This window comes from Peromyscus eremicus, chromosome 6 (assembly GCF_949786415.1).
Source record: "Peromyscus eremicus chromosome 6, PerEre_H2_v1, whole genome shotgun sequence".
In the NCBI taxonomy this organism is placed as follows: domain Eukaryota; kingdom Metazoa; phylum Chordata; class Mammalia; order Rodentia; family Cricetidae; genus Peromyscus; species Peromyscus eremicus.
This window is the reverse complement of record NC_081421.1, coordinates 81,557,648-81,574,938: the sequence shown is the minus strand read 5'-3', so window position 1 is coordinate 81,574,938 and position 17,291 is coordinate 81,557,648. Positions and strand designations below refer to the sequence as shown.

The following is a 17,291-nucleotide window of genomic DNA, read 5'->3' as shown; positions in this document are numbered from 1 at the left end:
ATGGTGGCTCACAACCATCTGTAACTCTAGTTCTAGGGAATCCAGTGCCCTCTCTGACCTCTGCGGGCATGAGGCATGCATGTAGTGCACAGACATACATTCATATATAAAATAAATACATCTAAAGGAATTTTAAGACGACAGCAAAGGCTTAGAATGTGTAGCATAGTGGTAGGACATGTGCCAGCACATTCAAGGCCTTGGATCCAATTCCAGATCCCCAGCACCGAGCAGGGATTGAGGAGAGGGATCTAGAGCGATGGCTCTGGCATTAGAAATCAGTCAAGGGCTGGGGATTTAGCTCAGTGGTAGAGCGCTTGCCTAGCAAACGCAAGGCCCTGGGTTCGATCCTCAGCTCTGGAAGAAAAAAAAAGAAATCAATCAAATGTTGGTATTACTGACTATGAAGTGTCTTCACAGGGACAACACCAGCAAACACCAAAACTGTGGTGCATTTTGCAAATGTAACCCACTTACGGCATTCTTTTTAATTATTCATCAAACTTCAAGAGTTATTTATAGCTGATACCATGGAGTATATTAGCATTAAATGTCTCTTTCAACACTGTTAAGTTAGCTGGGTCATTTTGGAAGAATTTGATTTGTTTCCATTTTGATTATAATACTGATTGTTGCTGAGCAGTTGTAGTGTACGTCTTTAATCCCAGCACTCAGGAGGCAGAGGCAGGTGGATCTCTAAGTTCAAGACCAGCTTGGTCTACAGAGTGAGTTCCAGGACAGCCAGGGCTACACAGAGAAACCCTGTCTCAAAAACAAATAAACAAACAAACAAACATGACCGTTGATTGTAAGACTATGTGGGCTGGGCAGACATGGGGAAACAAATGTAGTAGCTTAAGATTCTCTTAAATTGTAAAGCAGCTGGGAGTCTTGGGCTAGTCTCGGGCAAAACAGAAACTGCAGAATTGTCTCATTTGCCCTTTTCTCCCATTATTTGTTTGATCCCCTGAGGTCCCTGGGTGCCAGGGCCCAGAGCTGGAGACTGAGGGATACGTTATTCTGTGAGACAAGGTTGGTTTCTGTTCTCTCAGAATCCACAGGCTAGCCAGGAAGACAGGTAGATGAAGAATTAAAGTATGGCTGGAAGAGGATACCAAATTGCAAGAAAGCTTCAGAAAACATGCACAGCTTCACCAGCAATCAAGGAAGTAAGATTTAAAGGCCAGCTCGACACTAAATTCCCCACCACGTCATATGGCGACACTCCCCACCTCGTCATATGGCAACATAAGGTCTTTAGTTCCAAGTCTGTAGAGGATGCGGAGGACAGGGAGCCTCTTGCATTGCCAGCTGGTGTAAATTGACACACTGTTTGGGGAACAAGGTGGCAGTAGCGGGCAAGGTGGCGGAAAAGCTGGTAGTTTGCACCCTATGAGCCAGCAACTGCCCCCGAGCACTCGGATCAGACGTGTCTAAGAACACAGAAACAAGAGTGTTTACAGCAGAGAGTGAACAGTAGTAAAAAACAAAACAAAACAAAAAACCTAGAAGCACTCTAAATGTCCAGCAGTTGTAAATAGAGATGGTAAGTAAGTAAATAAATAAATGAAGTAGAGTAGAGACTATTAGACAGCAGTTAAAAGGAAGGGCTAGGAGTGTATAGCTCAGTGAAAGAGCACAAATATAGCATAGATCAGACCCTGGGTCACACACACACACACACACACACACACACACACACACACACACACACACCCCACAGAAAGAAGAGCTACATGCATGAGTTTGGATGAATCCCACACCATTACATACAAACCTTCCCCCCGACTAAGTTTTGGAAAATAAAGTATGATACCATTTTCATGGCATTTAAAAACATGCCAAACACCACAAGGCAGTGTGTTGCTTAGAGATACATACAAAGAACTTCATGAGAACGTTAAGTAGCAGATTCAAGTACACCACCCCTCTTGGTAGCTGGAGAGAGAAATGCTAGAAGAAAGGGGCGGAGCTGGCGAAGGCACATGGTGGCTTCTGCTGCGCTTGACTGCTTTGCTTTGCTTTCAATAATGTGTATTTAGTCTTTGACAATTTTATATACGTAATGTATTTTGAAGACATTCATCACCCATGCCCACCCCTTTAACCCTTTCCACTCCCTTCGGAACCTCTCTTATTCCCAACATGTGAGATAAATGTTTATCTACCTCTATCTCTGTAAGACCCAGTTTAGTTAGAGCTGTTTGCATGTGCAAGCATGTGACGTTATTTATAGAACAGAGGCGACTTACCAGAGGTTAGACCCATAAAGAAAAATGACCCCCTCCTATAACTCCTTAGCTAGGGGTGGAGCTTCATCTCCCTCACCCTCCTCCATGCTGGAGTGTTGACTGGCTTGATCTTGAACAGGCAACCACAGCTACTATGAGTTTTGAGTACAATACTCATGCCATGTCCAAAAGACAGAATTTCACAGCATCCTTCCCCATCCTCTGGTACTTACTTTTTTTTTTTTAACCTCCTCTTCCACAATGTTCCTCACTCTTGGTAGAGAAAGTCATATAGATGTTCCGCTGAACATTCAACTGTCACTTGCTCTCAGCACTTTGACCGGCTGTGAGTCTCTGAATTGACTCTTGCCCACTGCAAAAAGAAGCTTCTCTGACCAAGGTTGACAGCCCTAAATGGAACATCTATGTGACTTTCTACGTCACTGATGACTTTTCCCCCAACAACCTGCATAGCAACCTTCCAACGCTATGAAAGCTATACTGTGTTGGATTTCTTAAACTATGCGGTAGATAGATGAATGCTTATTTTATCTATGCATAGTTCTTAAGTGGTTGATAATATATTAAAATTTTAAGGTAGATTTGTAATTATGGAAAGAAAACAGACAAAGCTCAGGGTGCTCTTTCAGAAGCAGATAAAGTCAAGGAACACTTTTTTTTTGGACAGGGTATCACTGTATCCCTGGTTGACCTGGAACTCACTATGTAGACAAGGATGGCCTTGGACTCACAGAGATCCGCCTGTCTCTGAAGTACTGGGATTAAAGGTGTACATGGCCATGCTTGACACAAGGATGACTTCTTAACATTAGGTAGCATTTATTTAATGATCACATCACATCATATTATTTATTTATTTATTTGTTTGTTTATTTATTTATTTATTTATTATAAGACTGGAGGAAGAATTGACCAAAGAGAAGGAGGAACAAGCTAGTTTGAGGGAGAGGGCAAACCCAGGGGTAGAGAAAGTTTGGCACAGGAACTGAGAGAAATTCCATAGGTCCGCCATAGAAAGTGTAGGCTGGGAATGTGTGCCCTATCCCAAGAGCAACAGGGAATCTTCACGGTTTAGAGCACTAAAGTGATTCGGTCATGTTTTCCTTCTGGACGTTTCCAACCATAGTGTGGAGAGGGATTGGAGGGTGCAGGGCCAGACACAAAATAAAGGATATTTGAGAGATCATGTGGTAGAGAGCGAGGAGGAGCCACTGGGCCAGTGGATAGAGAGAGCCGGAACATACATGACAGGACTGACCATCTCTGGTTCTCCTGCCCCCGGCTTCTGAGGAAAGCGGTGTACTGTAGCATTGTAAGGTGGTGTTTCCGGAAAAAACAAGTGGGGTTAGACTGGATGAACTTCCAAGTCCTCTGGGATGTATTTGTTTATGGATCTTGACAACTTTGAGATTAAGCAGTTTTTTTCTTTTGTTTTGTTTTTTTGTTGTTGGATTTTTTTTTTTCCGAGACAGGGTTTCTTTCTGTAGTTTTTGGTGCCTGTCCTGGAACTCACTCTGTAGACCAGGCTGGCCTCAAACTCACAGAGATCCGCCTGGCTCTGCCTCTCGAGTGCTGGGATTAAAGGTGTGCGCCACCACCGCCCAGCAGGATTAAGCAGTTTTTATTTTGAACCCCAGACTTGTCACTTGGAGGCTTTGTGGGATTGGCCAAGGTACTCTCCAAGCCACAGTTTTCTCATCTATTAAATGGAAAAAATGGTTCTTCCTGTTACTGATGAACATAAATCATGAATATGAAACACGAAGCTCGTAGTTGGTTGGTTGATGTAAAGCTTCCCATGGCTGACTTTGCCTGCCATCCACCATGGAGGCACACCCAGCTAGTTTCACTGTCTTCCTCTTATTGGTTGTGCCTCAGGCCCTTTGATCTGCCCCAGAGCACCTGGTGTTGTTACTCTTCCCTGAGCACGATCAGGTCTTTATTAGTTACTGTGACGAGACACCAGACCAAGGCAACTCCTAAAAGAAGGTATTTAATTGGGGGCTTGTTTAGTCCATGACCGTCATGGGGGGAAGCAGGCATGGCACTGGAGCAGTTGCTGAGAGCTTTACATCCTGATCCACAGGCAGAGAGAGAGAAAGAGGAAGAGAGAGAGAGAGAGAGAGAGAGAGAGAGAGAGAGAGAGAGAGAGAGAGACTGGCCTGGCATAGGCTTTTGAAACCTCAAAACCCACCTCCATGACACACCTCCTCCAACAAAACCACACACACCTCCAATCCTTCCCAAACAGTTCCACTAACCGGGGACCAAGCGTTCAAATATATGAGCCTCTGGGGACCATGCTCATACAAACCACTACCAAGGTACAAGTTTTAGCTTTTGACTCCTAAGTCTGGAATTTCCCAGAAGCCCCAACAGGAGAACATGGAACCTAACACATAGCACAAAGCCTTGTGGGGTGTGCTCCTGCCTTAACTCTTGGTTCCTGTTCTTTCACAGGTCCAAGTGGGTTCCCCGGGGAGACTACATCGCTTCCAACACGGACGAATGCACAGCCACTCTGATGTATGCCGTCAACCTGAAGCAGTCTGGCACAGTTAACTTTGAGTACTACTACCCGGACTCCAGCATCATCTTTGAGTTTTTTGTAAGCTCCTAGCTGGGAGGGAGGGAGGGAGGGAGGGAGGGAGGGAGGGAGGGAGGAGAGGGTTTAGAGAGGTCAGGACTCGCCGAGGCTCAGATTCGTTCATAGGAATCAATCACAAGTATAGCCATGTTTGGAAAGCTTTTTGGTTTTCACTCTAGAGAAAGCTGTAAGCAAAATGAGCTGAGGCCTGGGGAGCTGAGGAGAATGGGCACAAGGCACAGGACACTGAGGGTGAGGACAGAGCCTGTGAATTCCTAGGTGTTTCATCCTGTTCAGACTTGTTATGACATGCAAGTGGCTGAACTGCAAATTCCTTCTCTGGCGTCCGTGTTCAGATGTTGTTGTGTGTAGCTTATGTGTTCTCAGTTTGGTCCTAGAGGGAATTGGCAGCGCCTCTTCCGTGAGAACAGTGTTGTAGAGCACCATGCAGCATGGAGTGAGGCCCTCATCTCCTCAGGAAGCTGAACCTCTCATCCCAAACCCCTTCTGCCTCAGGTCCAGAACGACCAGTGCCAGCCCAATGCTGATGACTCCCGGTGGATGAAAACTACGGAGAAAGGATGGGAATTCCACAGTGTGAGTATCGCACCAGCCACAACCAAGATCCCAGAGGAGGGGCCAAGGATCCTAAAGGGGAGCTTCTGCTCCAGCGCCCACGGAGGGAGGAGTCTAAGATGTGGCAGATTCAGGGCTTCCTCTCTTCATGGTTGATGGATTAGGCTGTATGGTGGCCAGTTTGCTCCTGTGACTTCATCCCAGGAGCCAGAGCTTTCCAGCTTTGGGGCTGGGTTTTCTGTAAAACCAGAGAATGATGGAATGCCGGTCTCCGTTACTGCCTGTCTCTCTGGTCCTGTTATGATCTCTATTAGAGATGCTTGTAGAATATATGATACAAGGATCCTGTATCAAGGATCAGGGAAGCATGGGAGAGGGTTAGAAAGACAAAGCTTCGAGAGGCCAAGCTGAGGAAGAGGAAGAAGAGGGTCAGAATAGGCTCTCTAGGACCAAGGAGGCAAATGAGCAATGCCCATTTTTGTGATGAATTAACACCTACCTTATGTCTTTTTTAAGGTTGAGCTAAACAGAGGCAATAATGTCCTCTATTGGAGAACCACAGCTTTCTCAGTGTGGTCCAAAGTGTCCAAGCCTGTGCTTGTGAGAAACATTGCTATAACAGGTACAGAGAACAAGCTTGGATCTGGGGTCTGCTGCTGGCTTCCTGGACTCTTGGCTTCTAGGGGAGGATGGGCACTGGTCCCCAGGGCCTTGGTGTCTCGGCTCAATCTTTATTTTCTATGCTATTCTTTCTCCCTAGGGGTGGCTTACACTTCAGAATGTTTCCCCTGCAAGCCTGGCACATACGCCGCCAAGCAGGGCTCCTCTTTCTGCAAGCTTTGCCCAACCAACTCTTACTCAAATAAAGGAGAAACTTCTTGCCATCCATGTGACGATGACAAATACTCAGGTGATGTTTGCGGGGAGGGCAGGATATGGAGGGGCAATGGGGTACCAGTAAACCCACAAAAGAAAGCAGGAGACCCATCCTATTGGCCTATTATTGAAGACAGTAATTCTTTGCTGTGTGGTTTTTGTTGTTGTTGTTTGCTTGCTTGCTTTAGTAGGGGAAGGGATATTAATATAGGGTCTTGTGTAGCCTATACTGGATTTAACCTCAGTATGTAGCAGAGGCTGGCTTTGAATTTCCTTTCTTTTTTCTTTTCTTTCTATTTATTTAGAGACAAGGTCAAACTGTGTAGCCCTGGCTGCCTGGCACTCACTTTGTAAACCAGGCTGGCCTCAAACACAGAAATCCACCTGCATCTGCCTCCTGAGTGTAGGGATTAAAGGTGTGTGCCACTGCGCCCAGCTTGGCTTTGAATTTTTGCTCCCTCTGCTTTTACCTCCCAAGTACTGAGATTATAGGCAAAGTTCACCATGCCTAATAGTTTTTTTTTTCTTTTGGTTTTTCAAGACAGGATTTCTTTGTGTAGCTTTGGAGCCTGTCCTGGAACTTGCTCTGTAGACCAGGCTGGCTTCGAACTCACAGAGATCGCCTGCCTCTGCCTCCTGAGTGCTGGGATTAAAGGTGTGTGCCACCACCACCCGGCTCTAATAGTTTTTTTTTTTTTTAACTATTCAACTTTTATTTTTGATGACAAGTAGTAATTTCATATGTATTGATGAACCAGCCTGCCTCCATCTTGGACATGAAAGCCATCTTATAATAAAGACAAACTACGTTCATTCTTGTTTATGATTAAATCTCTATTTCTCAAAGATTAGGCTATGCCCCACCTGTAACCTTAACTACAGATGGTTCTGTGCTGTCCGTTCTAGGAAATAGCAACCATGTCTTTGTTTCAAAAAGTTGTTATGACCACCTTGCAACCCTACCTTTGATTCAAAGGGTTATTATGACTGCCTTGTATTGGTCTTCTGTAACCCTGCCCATTTGCCTGCCAAATCCCCCATTTGTAAACCCCATACCCCTGAGCTATAAAAACCATTATCTTGAGACAACCCATGTACACAAATTTAAAAAAAGCTTGCTTTAATTAATTTGGCCGTGGTTTGGGATGGTGGTCTTTCTCCTTGAATCTTGGGGATTAACAGTATGTGTGAGGTACAATGTGATATTTCAGTTCTTTCCTACCTTGTAGAGTGATAAATCAGGCTATAATTATAACCATTTTTACAGCAAAGGCTGACGAAGGAAGTTGGGATCTTTGACCAGTCTAAGTGGTGCCCACTGGCACAGGCAGGCTTTTTCACTTGCCTCTTTTGTGTTGTTGAGACAAATCTCAATGCTCTAGAGCAAAGTGGGGGGAAGCCTCCAAAAACATCCTGATTTGAAAAACAGGACCTGGGGCTGGAGAGCTGACTCAGTGGTTCAAAGTTGTGTACTGCTCTTGCATAAGACCTGAGTTAGGTTTCCCAGAACCCATGGCATCCATGTGGGGCTGCTCATAACTGCCTGTAATTCCAGCTCTAGAAAATCTGATACACGACTCTTCTGGCCTTCCTGGGCACTGCACTCACATGCATATTCCCAACCCACAAATATACATTTTTTTTTAACTTTAATCATTTCTTCTAAGAGAAGGAAAAAAACAAGACCTGGTCATTTAAGGATATTTCAGAACACTGGTATAAGATATGTAATGTTACCAAAGAGCACTCTGCTCACACAGCCCAGTGCTGGGTACATGGTCTAGACTCCAGGGTAGGCAGTGAGACAAGAAAGAAGCACTCTGCTCACACAGCCCAGTGCTGGGTACATGGTCTAGACTCCAGGGTAGGCAGTGAGACAAGAAGGCAGAGGAAGGGGTCCGGTCTGCTCTTTCCCCTAGGAACCCTGAGCACGACTCTTTCTTCCCCTTTTTATACAGAAACATGTACAAACCCAGCACAAGGCCCATTGGAATAGACCCACAGCCCTCGCAGATAGTCCCAGGTGTCACACAGGTGTTAGGATGTGTGGTTGTTGATCCAGGACCAGCCGTTGACCTGTGACGTGCTTACTTCTACCGCTCCTGATACAAAAAGCCCTGTTTCTCTACACAGATGCCAAATGTGTGTAGTTTTTCAGCCAGACAAGAAAGTTTAGACCTGGGAGGGAGTTTCTCGCCAAACCTCTAAATTCCTGTTTTTCCACTTTAATCCCTCTTCCCTGCTCCACCTCTGTCAATGGAGGCCTTTGTGGGTCTAGCTTTGGCTCAATTCCTAACTCAGCAATTGTGCAACGGCTTGAATGACAAGGTAGTTGTAGAAGAACTGTGTCAGTGCTGTGTAAACTGATTTCTAGCCGAGAGTTGTCATGGAATTGTTAATCAAGGGGCTGAAATCTTAAAGCTGTCCTTTTGCCACCAGTTTCTCAATCCGCCCCTTTGACCACCTCACAGCTTGAAGTTCAAAGAAAGTCCCATGTACTGGGAAAGCTGCAAAGAGAGCCTAAGAGCCCAGCATGGAACGTGCATGAAGGCAGTGGTTGGAGATCAGTTCACACACACGTATACTTTGAGTGCCTACAAGGGCTGGCCTTGGTGCCGCGGCCAGAGCTGGTGCCTGTCCTCCAGCTTGAACCAAAAAAGCAGAAATCTGGCTATAGGAACACACAAATGTTGCAACTCTCCCTGGTGCAATAGGGATCAGGCTGGGAATGCTGAGTGCAGCATGCCGTGGAGGCTGAAAAAACAAGTGGTTGGAGGAGAACCTTCACTAGCTGAGATCTTACATGATGAATCTGCAGTTTCATGGGGTCAAGATATTTGGAGTGGAAACAATATAAGCCAAACTAGAAGGGTCATGGAATCATTTAGCATGATAGCTCAGGTCAACTCCTTTGTGCTATGTTAAATGCTAGTAGTCTGTTTCCTAATAGAAGTACATAAGGTGTAAGAGCAGGGCCTCCAGAACACACTCATTAGGTTCAAATCTCAGCTTCACCACTCACTAGCTGTGACACCTAGGTGTAGTAATACTCTCTTGTCGGGACCACCAGTCTGCAAATAATGACTCAGAGACTTACTATTAATTATAAAAGCTCAGCTTTATCTTAGGCTTGTTCCTAACTAGTTCTTATAACTTAATTAACCCATATTTTTTCATCTACCTTCTGCCGCATGGCTCATAACCTCATCTCCATACTGCACATCCTGCTCTCCCTGCGTCTCGCTGGCGAATCCTGTGCACCTACATTCCTCTTCCTCTCTCTCTCCCTGGAAATCCTGCCTGTCCTTTCTCCTGCCTAGCTATTGGCTATTCAGCTCTTTATTAAACCAATCACAACCGTACAGTTTACAAATATCCCACAACACCTGGGGCATGTCACTTGTCCATGCTGCAGTTTCTGTACAGGATCTTGGTGGAAGCCCAAGGAGCAATTATGCCTCTGTTCTTTATCTCTAAAATAGAAGTGACAACAATCGTACCTACCTCATGGTGTTAGTGTGGGGACTGGCTAATACAAGAAATGATCTAGAAATGGACCCAGTATTTTTTAATCACTATTTTATTTTTGTTTTTTTGAGACAGGATTTCCTCTGTGTAGCTTTGACTGTTGTGAACTCACTCTGCAGACCAGGCTGGCCTCGAACTCACAATGATCTGCCTGCCTTTGCCTCCCCAATACTGTGTAATTGCTGTTTTTAAAATTTTTTCTTAGCCGGTTTTGTCGGGCAGTGGTGGCACACACCTTTAATCCCAGCACTCGGGAGGCAGAGCCAGGTGGATCTCTGAGTTCGAGGCCAGCCTGGGTTACCAAGTGAGTTCCAGGAAAGGCGCAAAGCTACACAGAGAAACCCTGTCTCGAAAAACCAAAAAAAAAAAAAGAAAAGAAAAGAAAAAAAAATTCTTGTAATGTTGGGGATAGAACTCAGATCCTTGAACATGCTAGGCAAGCTGTCCTCTACTGAGCTCTAAAGCTCAAGCACTTATTTTTATTACATTTATTTATTTCATGGGGGGAGGGCATGTGCATGAACATGTGTGCATGGGACAGCACACACATGGATATCAGAGAACAACTTTCAGGAAGGAGTCAGTCCCCTCCTACTATGTGGATCCCAGGGATCAGACTCAGCTTACCCACTGCTTGCCTTGCCCCCGTGAGCATTAATGTCATTAATTCATTTTTCATGAAGGCCTGTCCAGATACTCCTCTTACAATATGAAAATGTTCTCAGTGTATTTCACAACAATAGGTCACTTGTACAGAAGTTCACACTCCATACAACAGTCTCTCATTGATTACTCAGAGCATGATGTGGGAGTGAGCGCCCCATTGACAAATGGAAGGTGAGTTTAGAGAGGCTGAAGGGCTTGCCAAGAGTCTGAGTTGGTATGGGTGCTGCCTTTATGTACATTGGGTCCTGTGTCTGCTGAGGAAATGTTTTCCTTTGATAAAATGGGTCTCAGAGAGAACATTGTACTAGAAGTGGAGAAAAAAATATTGGGAAGAGGATTGGGGGTGTGTGTGTGCTGAGATAAAGGCCTTGCATTTTTCCCAGGAGCAATCCCTCTCAAGCCATGCTCACTTCCTCACCCTACCAAACATCTAGGTGACTTTTTCACACTTGACTGAGGCCCAGCTTAAACCCCTTGGTTTAAACCTGAGTTAGGAAAGTGAGGTCTGTCTCAACATTTGGGTTAATCATTTATTAAAGTCATTTTCTCAGTGGTCTGTGTGTAAACAGCTGGACCATTTCTGCTAAAACTTAGACCTGGGGTGTCAGGTTAAGCAAATGTTTAGCTAGTAGAACAAAGGTCTTTGGGCCAAATACATTTTCTAACTTGCACTCTGCCAGGCCTAATATCCTGGGAACTGGCATGTGTTCAGCACCTCCCTCCGATCTCTCCTGGCCAAGTCAGTCAACAACAAGATCCTTCTCCCTGAATTGGGCCTCCAGCTTGTTTACCAAATAAACTAGCTGGGAAGATTCCAGCTGTTCCCCAGCCCTTCCTTCTTGCTCAGCCTAATAAGACAGGGACAGAAGAGGTGGGGAGATTTTCAGTCTTGGGAACTCCCAGTGCAGGCCAACAAGGCATCCTTAGCAGAGTCTCTAATGGAGGAAGTCATCTGGGAGAAGGAATGGACCAGTTGAGAAGTAAGGGCCTCACTAGAAGGTGGGGAAGAGCTCATAATCCTTACAAAATCTCCTGGTGTAGTTGGAATTGTCTTTGGGTCATCAACCAGGTCCCAAATAAAGACACGGAGACTTATTAATTATGAGTGCTTGGCCTTAGCTTAGGGTTGTCCCAGTGCCTCTTTTAACTTAATTTAACCTGTTTGTATTTATCTATACTTTGCCTCAGGGCTTTTTACCTTTCTTTCGTTCTGTATGTCCTACTTTCCTGCTTTCTCTGTGTCTGTCTGTCTGGCCCCTGGTGTCTCCCTGGCATCTCTTTTTTCTTTCTTCCCCCTTTTTGAGCCTAAATTCCTCCTCCTACTTACTCTCCTTTCCTGGAAGTCTCACTTATACCTCCACCCTCGCTATTGGCTGTTGACCTTTTTATTAGACTAATCAGGTGCCTTAGGCAGGCAAGGTAAAACAGTAACACATCTTTGCATAATTAAACAAATATAACACATCTTTACAAAGTTAAACAAATACAACACATCTTTGCATAGTTAAACAAATATTCTGCAACATTTCCCCCTCTTTGTCTAAATAAAAAGAAAAGTTTTAGCTTTAACATAGTAAGACTATATACAATAAGGACAATTATCAAGTAAGAATTACATTTACAATATCCAGTTCATTTGCATTTGGCAATTCAGAGAAAATACTCCATTATCTATCCTATCTTGGTGAGTCCTAAGTTGTGTACCTAATTTACTTGCTATCCTAACTTGTATTACCCACCCAAAATTATCTTTTTAGAACTCAAAACATTTTATTAAATAAACAACTTAAGCCATTATGATTCTCAACCTTATGAACTTTGTATCTCTTATGTAAGTTTTTTTTTCTGAATTTGGTAACAAGGAAAACTATAACTATCTCATCTTCAACTCCACCAGAGATCAGAGAAGGATATAATATTACCTGAGTAAACAAGAAGTGCAGAGCAAGCAACTTCCAAAACTATAGAAATGACAGAGACATCTGGTTGCCTGGACAGTCATCCAAGCATCCTCTGCAACATTGGGGCATCCATCTTCAGCCTACAGGCCAAGAAAGTCTGACAGACTTTTCTGTGAAGCGGGGAATTTTGAAGGACTATCCCACCTTGTCTTGGCAATGTTCAGCAGTCTTTTTCCTTTGTGTTCTGCTTGTCCAGTTTGTACAACATACTGCCAGCAGTCAATGCAAGGGGGAATTTCTTGCCCAGATGCTAGCTTTGCCACAATGAAAGCAAACTCCATATGGAGGTTCTTCGATGCCCATCATCCTTTTATGAAGTAAATAGATGCTGCCAGGAGCAGATGTGTCTCACTGTCATGAAAAACCTTAGGTTATTAAACATCTTAAATGTCATATTCTGTAGGTCTCTGAAGCATCTGAAGAACACCTATCTATCTAAAATATATCTTTAAAACATACCTAACATGACTACAAGTTTGATTGTTATAGATGACTAACTATTAACCTGCATTTCTTAATTATCCTAAACAGTTTGTAATAATAACTTTCAAGGACTAGAATTTTATATTATATTTTTAAAAGAGCTGTATAGGCACAGTACCTTAAACAAGAGTAGAAACATATATACAATAAAACAAAAATAACCTTAAATTTGTATCAATATACAAAAATTCATGCCAATATAAAATATTTGAGATGAATAGTTGTCTTTTTATTCTATATTCCTATATCCCCACTAAATGATGAAAAACATTCATAACCCATCAAATGACCAAAAACCACCCACCCCACATCTTGGGAAAGTGGGTGTTGTGTTCTCTTCTCTAGACTGCTTCCTGTTGTCTGGGGGCAATGGCATCCCCAGAAGACTCAGAAAATTGAGATAATGGTCAAGTCCTAAGAAAACTAGATATAACATTTGTTGTCCAGTCTCTGTGTAATGGGAAAGTGCAAGGCTTATCTGAACTCCTGGCTGAAATAATCTGTGAGGCTGGATCATCTCAGTTAGCAATATTGAAGTTCTGAATGCAGAACTCTGAAGAAACTGCAATATAGGAACTCTGAGAGGCTGAATCACCTGGGCCACCCATTTTCATTGGTGTCTGGTCCCCTTGCTCTGAAAACACACAAACGTTCAAGGGTAACATACATATCTGCATTAACACAAGTATGGACTGTTCACTGTACTCAAGCCAACCAAAGATGACTTTTTTGTTTTATGTTTGAACAGGTAAAACTCTATCAACTTTGTAAGTTAGTTTGGACTGTATAACCACACCTCCGTTTATTTATTTATTTATTTATTTATTTAGGTTTTTTGAGACAGGGTTTCTCTATGTAGCTTTGGAGCCTGTCCTAGAACTCACTTTGTAGACCAGGCTGGCCTCAAACTCACAGAGATTTGCCTGGCTCTGCCTCCCAAGTGCTGGGATTAAAGGTGTGAGCCACCACCGCCCGGCCCCAAACCTTCATTTATGCCATATGAAAGGATGGCATGTAATAATAAGTCATGAGGACTCTGTAACCAACAAGATCTATCATGTATCATCCAATCTCAGAGCTATTTCCATGTCAAGAAATCAGCATGTACAGTACCTGTCTGTAAATGGAGGCAGAGTCTTTTTGTCCTGACACCCCGCAGCTGCTTCCCAAATTACCACACAGAGGCTTATATATATATAAACATTTGGTTGACGGCTCAGGCTTATTACCAACTAGCTCTTACATTTAAATTAGCCCATATCTATTAATCTATTTATTGTCATATGGTTCGTGGCTTACCGGTTCTCTGGCATCTTGCTTCTTGGGCAGTCGGCTCATATCTGTCTTGACTCCGTCCCTCTTCCTCTGAGTCCTTAGTTTGAGTCTTCTGCCTAACCTTATCCTGCCTTGCCATAGGCCAAAACAGCTTTATTTTCAACCAATGAGAGCAATACATATTCACAGTGTACAGAAGGATCATCCCACAGTACCTGTCTTGTAGTTTTTCTAGGTTTATTTCTTTATGTCTGTAGCCAAGATTTTCAGGGGCCTCCCCCAATCAAATCTGACCTCTGTTAATTTTGAAGGAATCCACAGTCTTTTGTTTCCTGTGGACACAAAAGCATAACGTCTCTCCCAAGGCAATACATTTTCTGAATTCCACTTTAATGTTAAGACATCCCCTAAGTACCTAGGCTGGTTTAATTCGATAGTTTCTTCTACAATACCATGTTTCTCTGTAGCTGCCATTCACTCATCAGCATTCAAAAATTCAGAGTCAACAAAACACCATACAGGTTCCAACTTCCCTGTGTATTTCCCATCTTTACATGGTTTATTCTTTTTATATTATTTTATTCTTTCTTTAAAGACTTTACTTAATTATTTTTAAGCTATTTATTTGTTCCTATGACAGTCTATACCCATTTTCTTTTCTATTTTAAGCACCTATGCACACAGTAACCTTTTTAATTTTTTTTTTTTTTTTTTTTTTTGGTCTTGGACCTGTTTTACTGTGTACCTGTAAACATTCTCTGACCACATGAGCCAATCCTTAAACTGCTAAGCAATAGCTAGACCCTCCACCAAGAGGCTTTGGTGGTTGGCTCTGCCCTGTCCTCAGGTCTTCCAGAGCTGAGCCTGAAACCCACTGGGAGCTGAGTTTAACCGAGAGCTGCACTTAACTGCCCCAGATCCAGGAAGTTGATATCTGCACTGTGGCAGGCATTTTTACTTAGCTTCCTGGCTACTCAAGTGCTCTGCTGAACACAGGTGCCTCTTAAAGGAGCTGCATCTGTTTTTGTTTTTTGTTTTTGTTTTTTTGTTTTTCTCTCTTTCTCAGCTTTCTCAGGCCCTTTGTGGAAATTTGGGCCCCATGCTGGGTACCATTCTGGGATCATTCTTAAATAATAAAAAAAAATAAATAAAATGTGTGCAAGCTTGTAGGCCATAATGGTGACTGCCATTTCTTTTCTTTTTTATAAAGAATATTTATTGTTTATTTATATGTATGTGTGTGTATCTCTGTGGATGTATCTGATCTTACATGTAGGTTCCCAAGGAGGCTAGAAGAGAACAGCAGTCCCTCTGTAGCTGGACTTGAAGGCAGTCATGCACTGCCCGATGTGGGTGGATTGGAACTCCAGTCTCTGAAAGAACAGCAAATGCTCTAGCTGCTGAGCCATCTCTTCAGCCCCCATAATTGCCATTCTGAGAGTGTCTGCATACACAGTAGGCCAGGCATGGACTGGCTCTAGCAATGTAGACACTATTTCTCCTGCTCCTTGGTTGAGAGAGCCGAGAGAGGTTAAGTAATTTGCCTAACGTGACACAGCTACTAAGTAATGAATCAGGACCCAAACCTGGATCTGCCAGCTGCAATCTCCTTTGATGACACCACGGCTGCCGATCAAGTACTACACCGAAGGAGAGCTTGCCTCACCCTTGTTAAATGCTCATCCGCAGAGGACACAGCACTCATATTAGTAGTGGATGCAGTAGTTAGGGGCAGTATAATGGGGAATCCCACCAAGCAGTGTGTTTTAATTTGTCCCCCCCCATGTGTGTGCATACACACGTCTGTGTTCATGTATGTGCGGGCACACGTGCGTACACATGTGGGGGCCCAGGGTTTGACACTGGGAGCCTTCCTCCACTGCTTTCTGCCCAGTTCATTGAGACAGGGTATCTCAATCAAACCCAGAGAGCATTGATTCAGTTAGCCTTCTGAGTGCTAGAATTACAGGTGGGTCCTCACACCTACCTGGCATTTAGCGTAGGTTCTGGGGACCAGACCTCCAGTCCTGACATTTGCCCTTTAACCACTGCACCAGCTACCTGTCCTTGGTGTTTTTTGCTCTGTAGAAAGAAAATCCTGAGAGAAATTTTAAATTTGCATGAATTATACATATTTTTCTGGGTAAAAGAAACAGCTTTGTTTTCTCTTTAGAAAAAAAATTTCATACAGTATTTTTTGATCATATTTTTTTCTCTTTCCAATCTTTTATTTTCTTAAAATTTTCAAAAAAGAATTAGTTTGACTTTTGAGACATTTGTAGCCCTAGCTACCCTGGAACTCACTATGTAGACCAGGCTGGCCTGGAACTCACAGAGATTGGTCTGCCTCAGCCTCCTGAGTGCTGGGATTAAAGGCCTGCAACACCATGCCCGGCCCAGCTTCTAAAAAGGTATTTGATCTTGGGTGTGGTGGCATACACTTGTTTTCCTAGCACCTGAGGCATCAAGATTGGGAGTTCCAAGCCAGAATGGACTATGGTTCGGGACCCTGTCTCTAAAATCAAAACAAAATGAAAACGTGAAATCCATTGCTTTAAGGAGGATTCATTGGAATAGTTCTTACGTAAGAGATTCATGGTATTGTGTCATTATAAGAGGAACACAAAGAGCCCAATAAAATGGTAAAGATATGAGGTTCAGTGGTAAAATATGCATGGCCCTGGGTTCAAACCCCAGTACTCCCAGAGTAGGATAAATCTGATAGCATTTCTTAGCAGGCTAAGGCAAAAGTCAGAGCTAGGATGACGAGGCTGAGGGAAGTCAGGCGCCTTCATCTTGAGGCCATGGAAATTCCAACTTTATTTGTGTTAGGTGGGTGGTCTTGTGGAGAAGGGAGTGTCATTGTAGGTCTTCTTCATGCTGGTCGTATGCTAAGAGAATGTTCAGACAAGGTCTTAGGATAGGACATGGAGGGATTGCTCAGTGGTTAAGAGCACTGACTGCTCTTCCAGAGGATCCAGGTTTGATTCCCATGACTCACTACCATCTGTAACTCCAGTTCTAGAGGATCCCACACCCTCTTCTGGCCTCCTTGGGCACCAGGCACACATGTGGTGTACAGACATA

At 43.6% G+C, this 17,291-nt stretch overlaps 1 protein-coding gene across 2 annotated transcripts in view; it reads left to right on the top strand.

Annotated features, from left to right (window-relative positions):
- Positions 1–17,291, top strand: part of Elapor1 (endosome-lysosome associated apoptosis and autophagy regulator 1) — an 87,405-nt gene that overhangs the window by 49,476 nt on the left and 20,638 nt on the right. For both annotated transcript variants that reach the window (XM_059266097.1, XM_059266098.1), the window contains exons 4-7: positions 4,713–4,860; positions 5,356–5,436; positions 5,932–6,037; positions 6,176–6,325. In XM_059266097.1, coding sequence (XP_059122080.1) covers positions 4,713–4,860; positions 5,356–5,436; positions 5,932–6,037; positions 6,176–6,325 — 485 coding nt within the window. The remainder of the gene's footprint in view (positions 1–4,712; positions 4,861–5,355; positions 5,437–5,931; positions 6,038–6,175; positions 6,326–17,291) is intronic.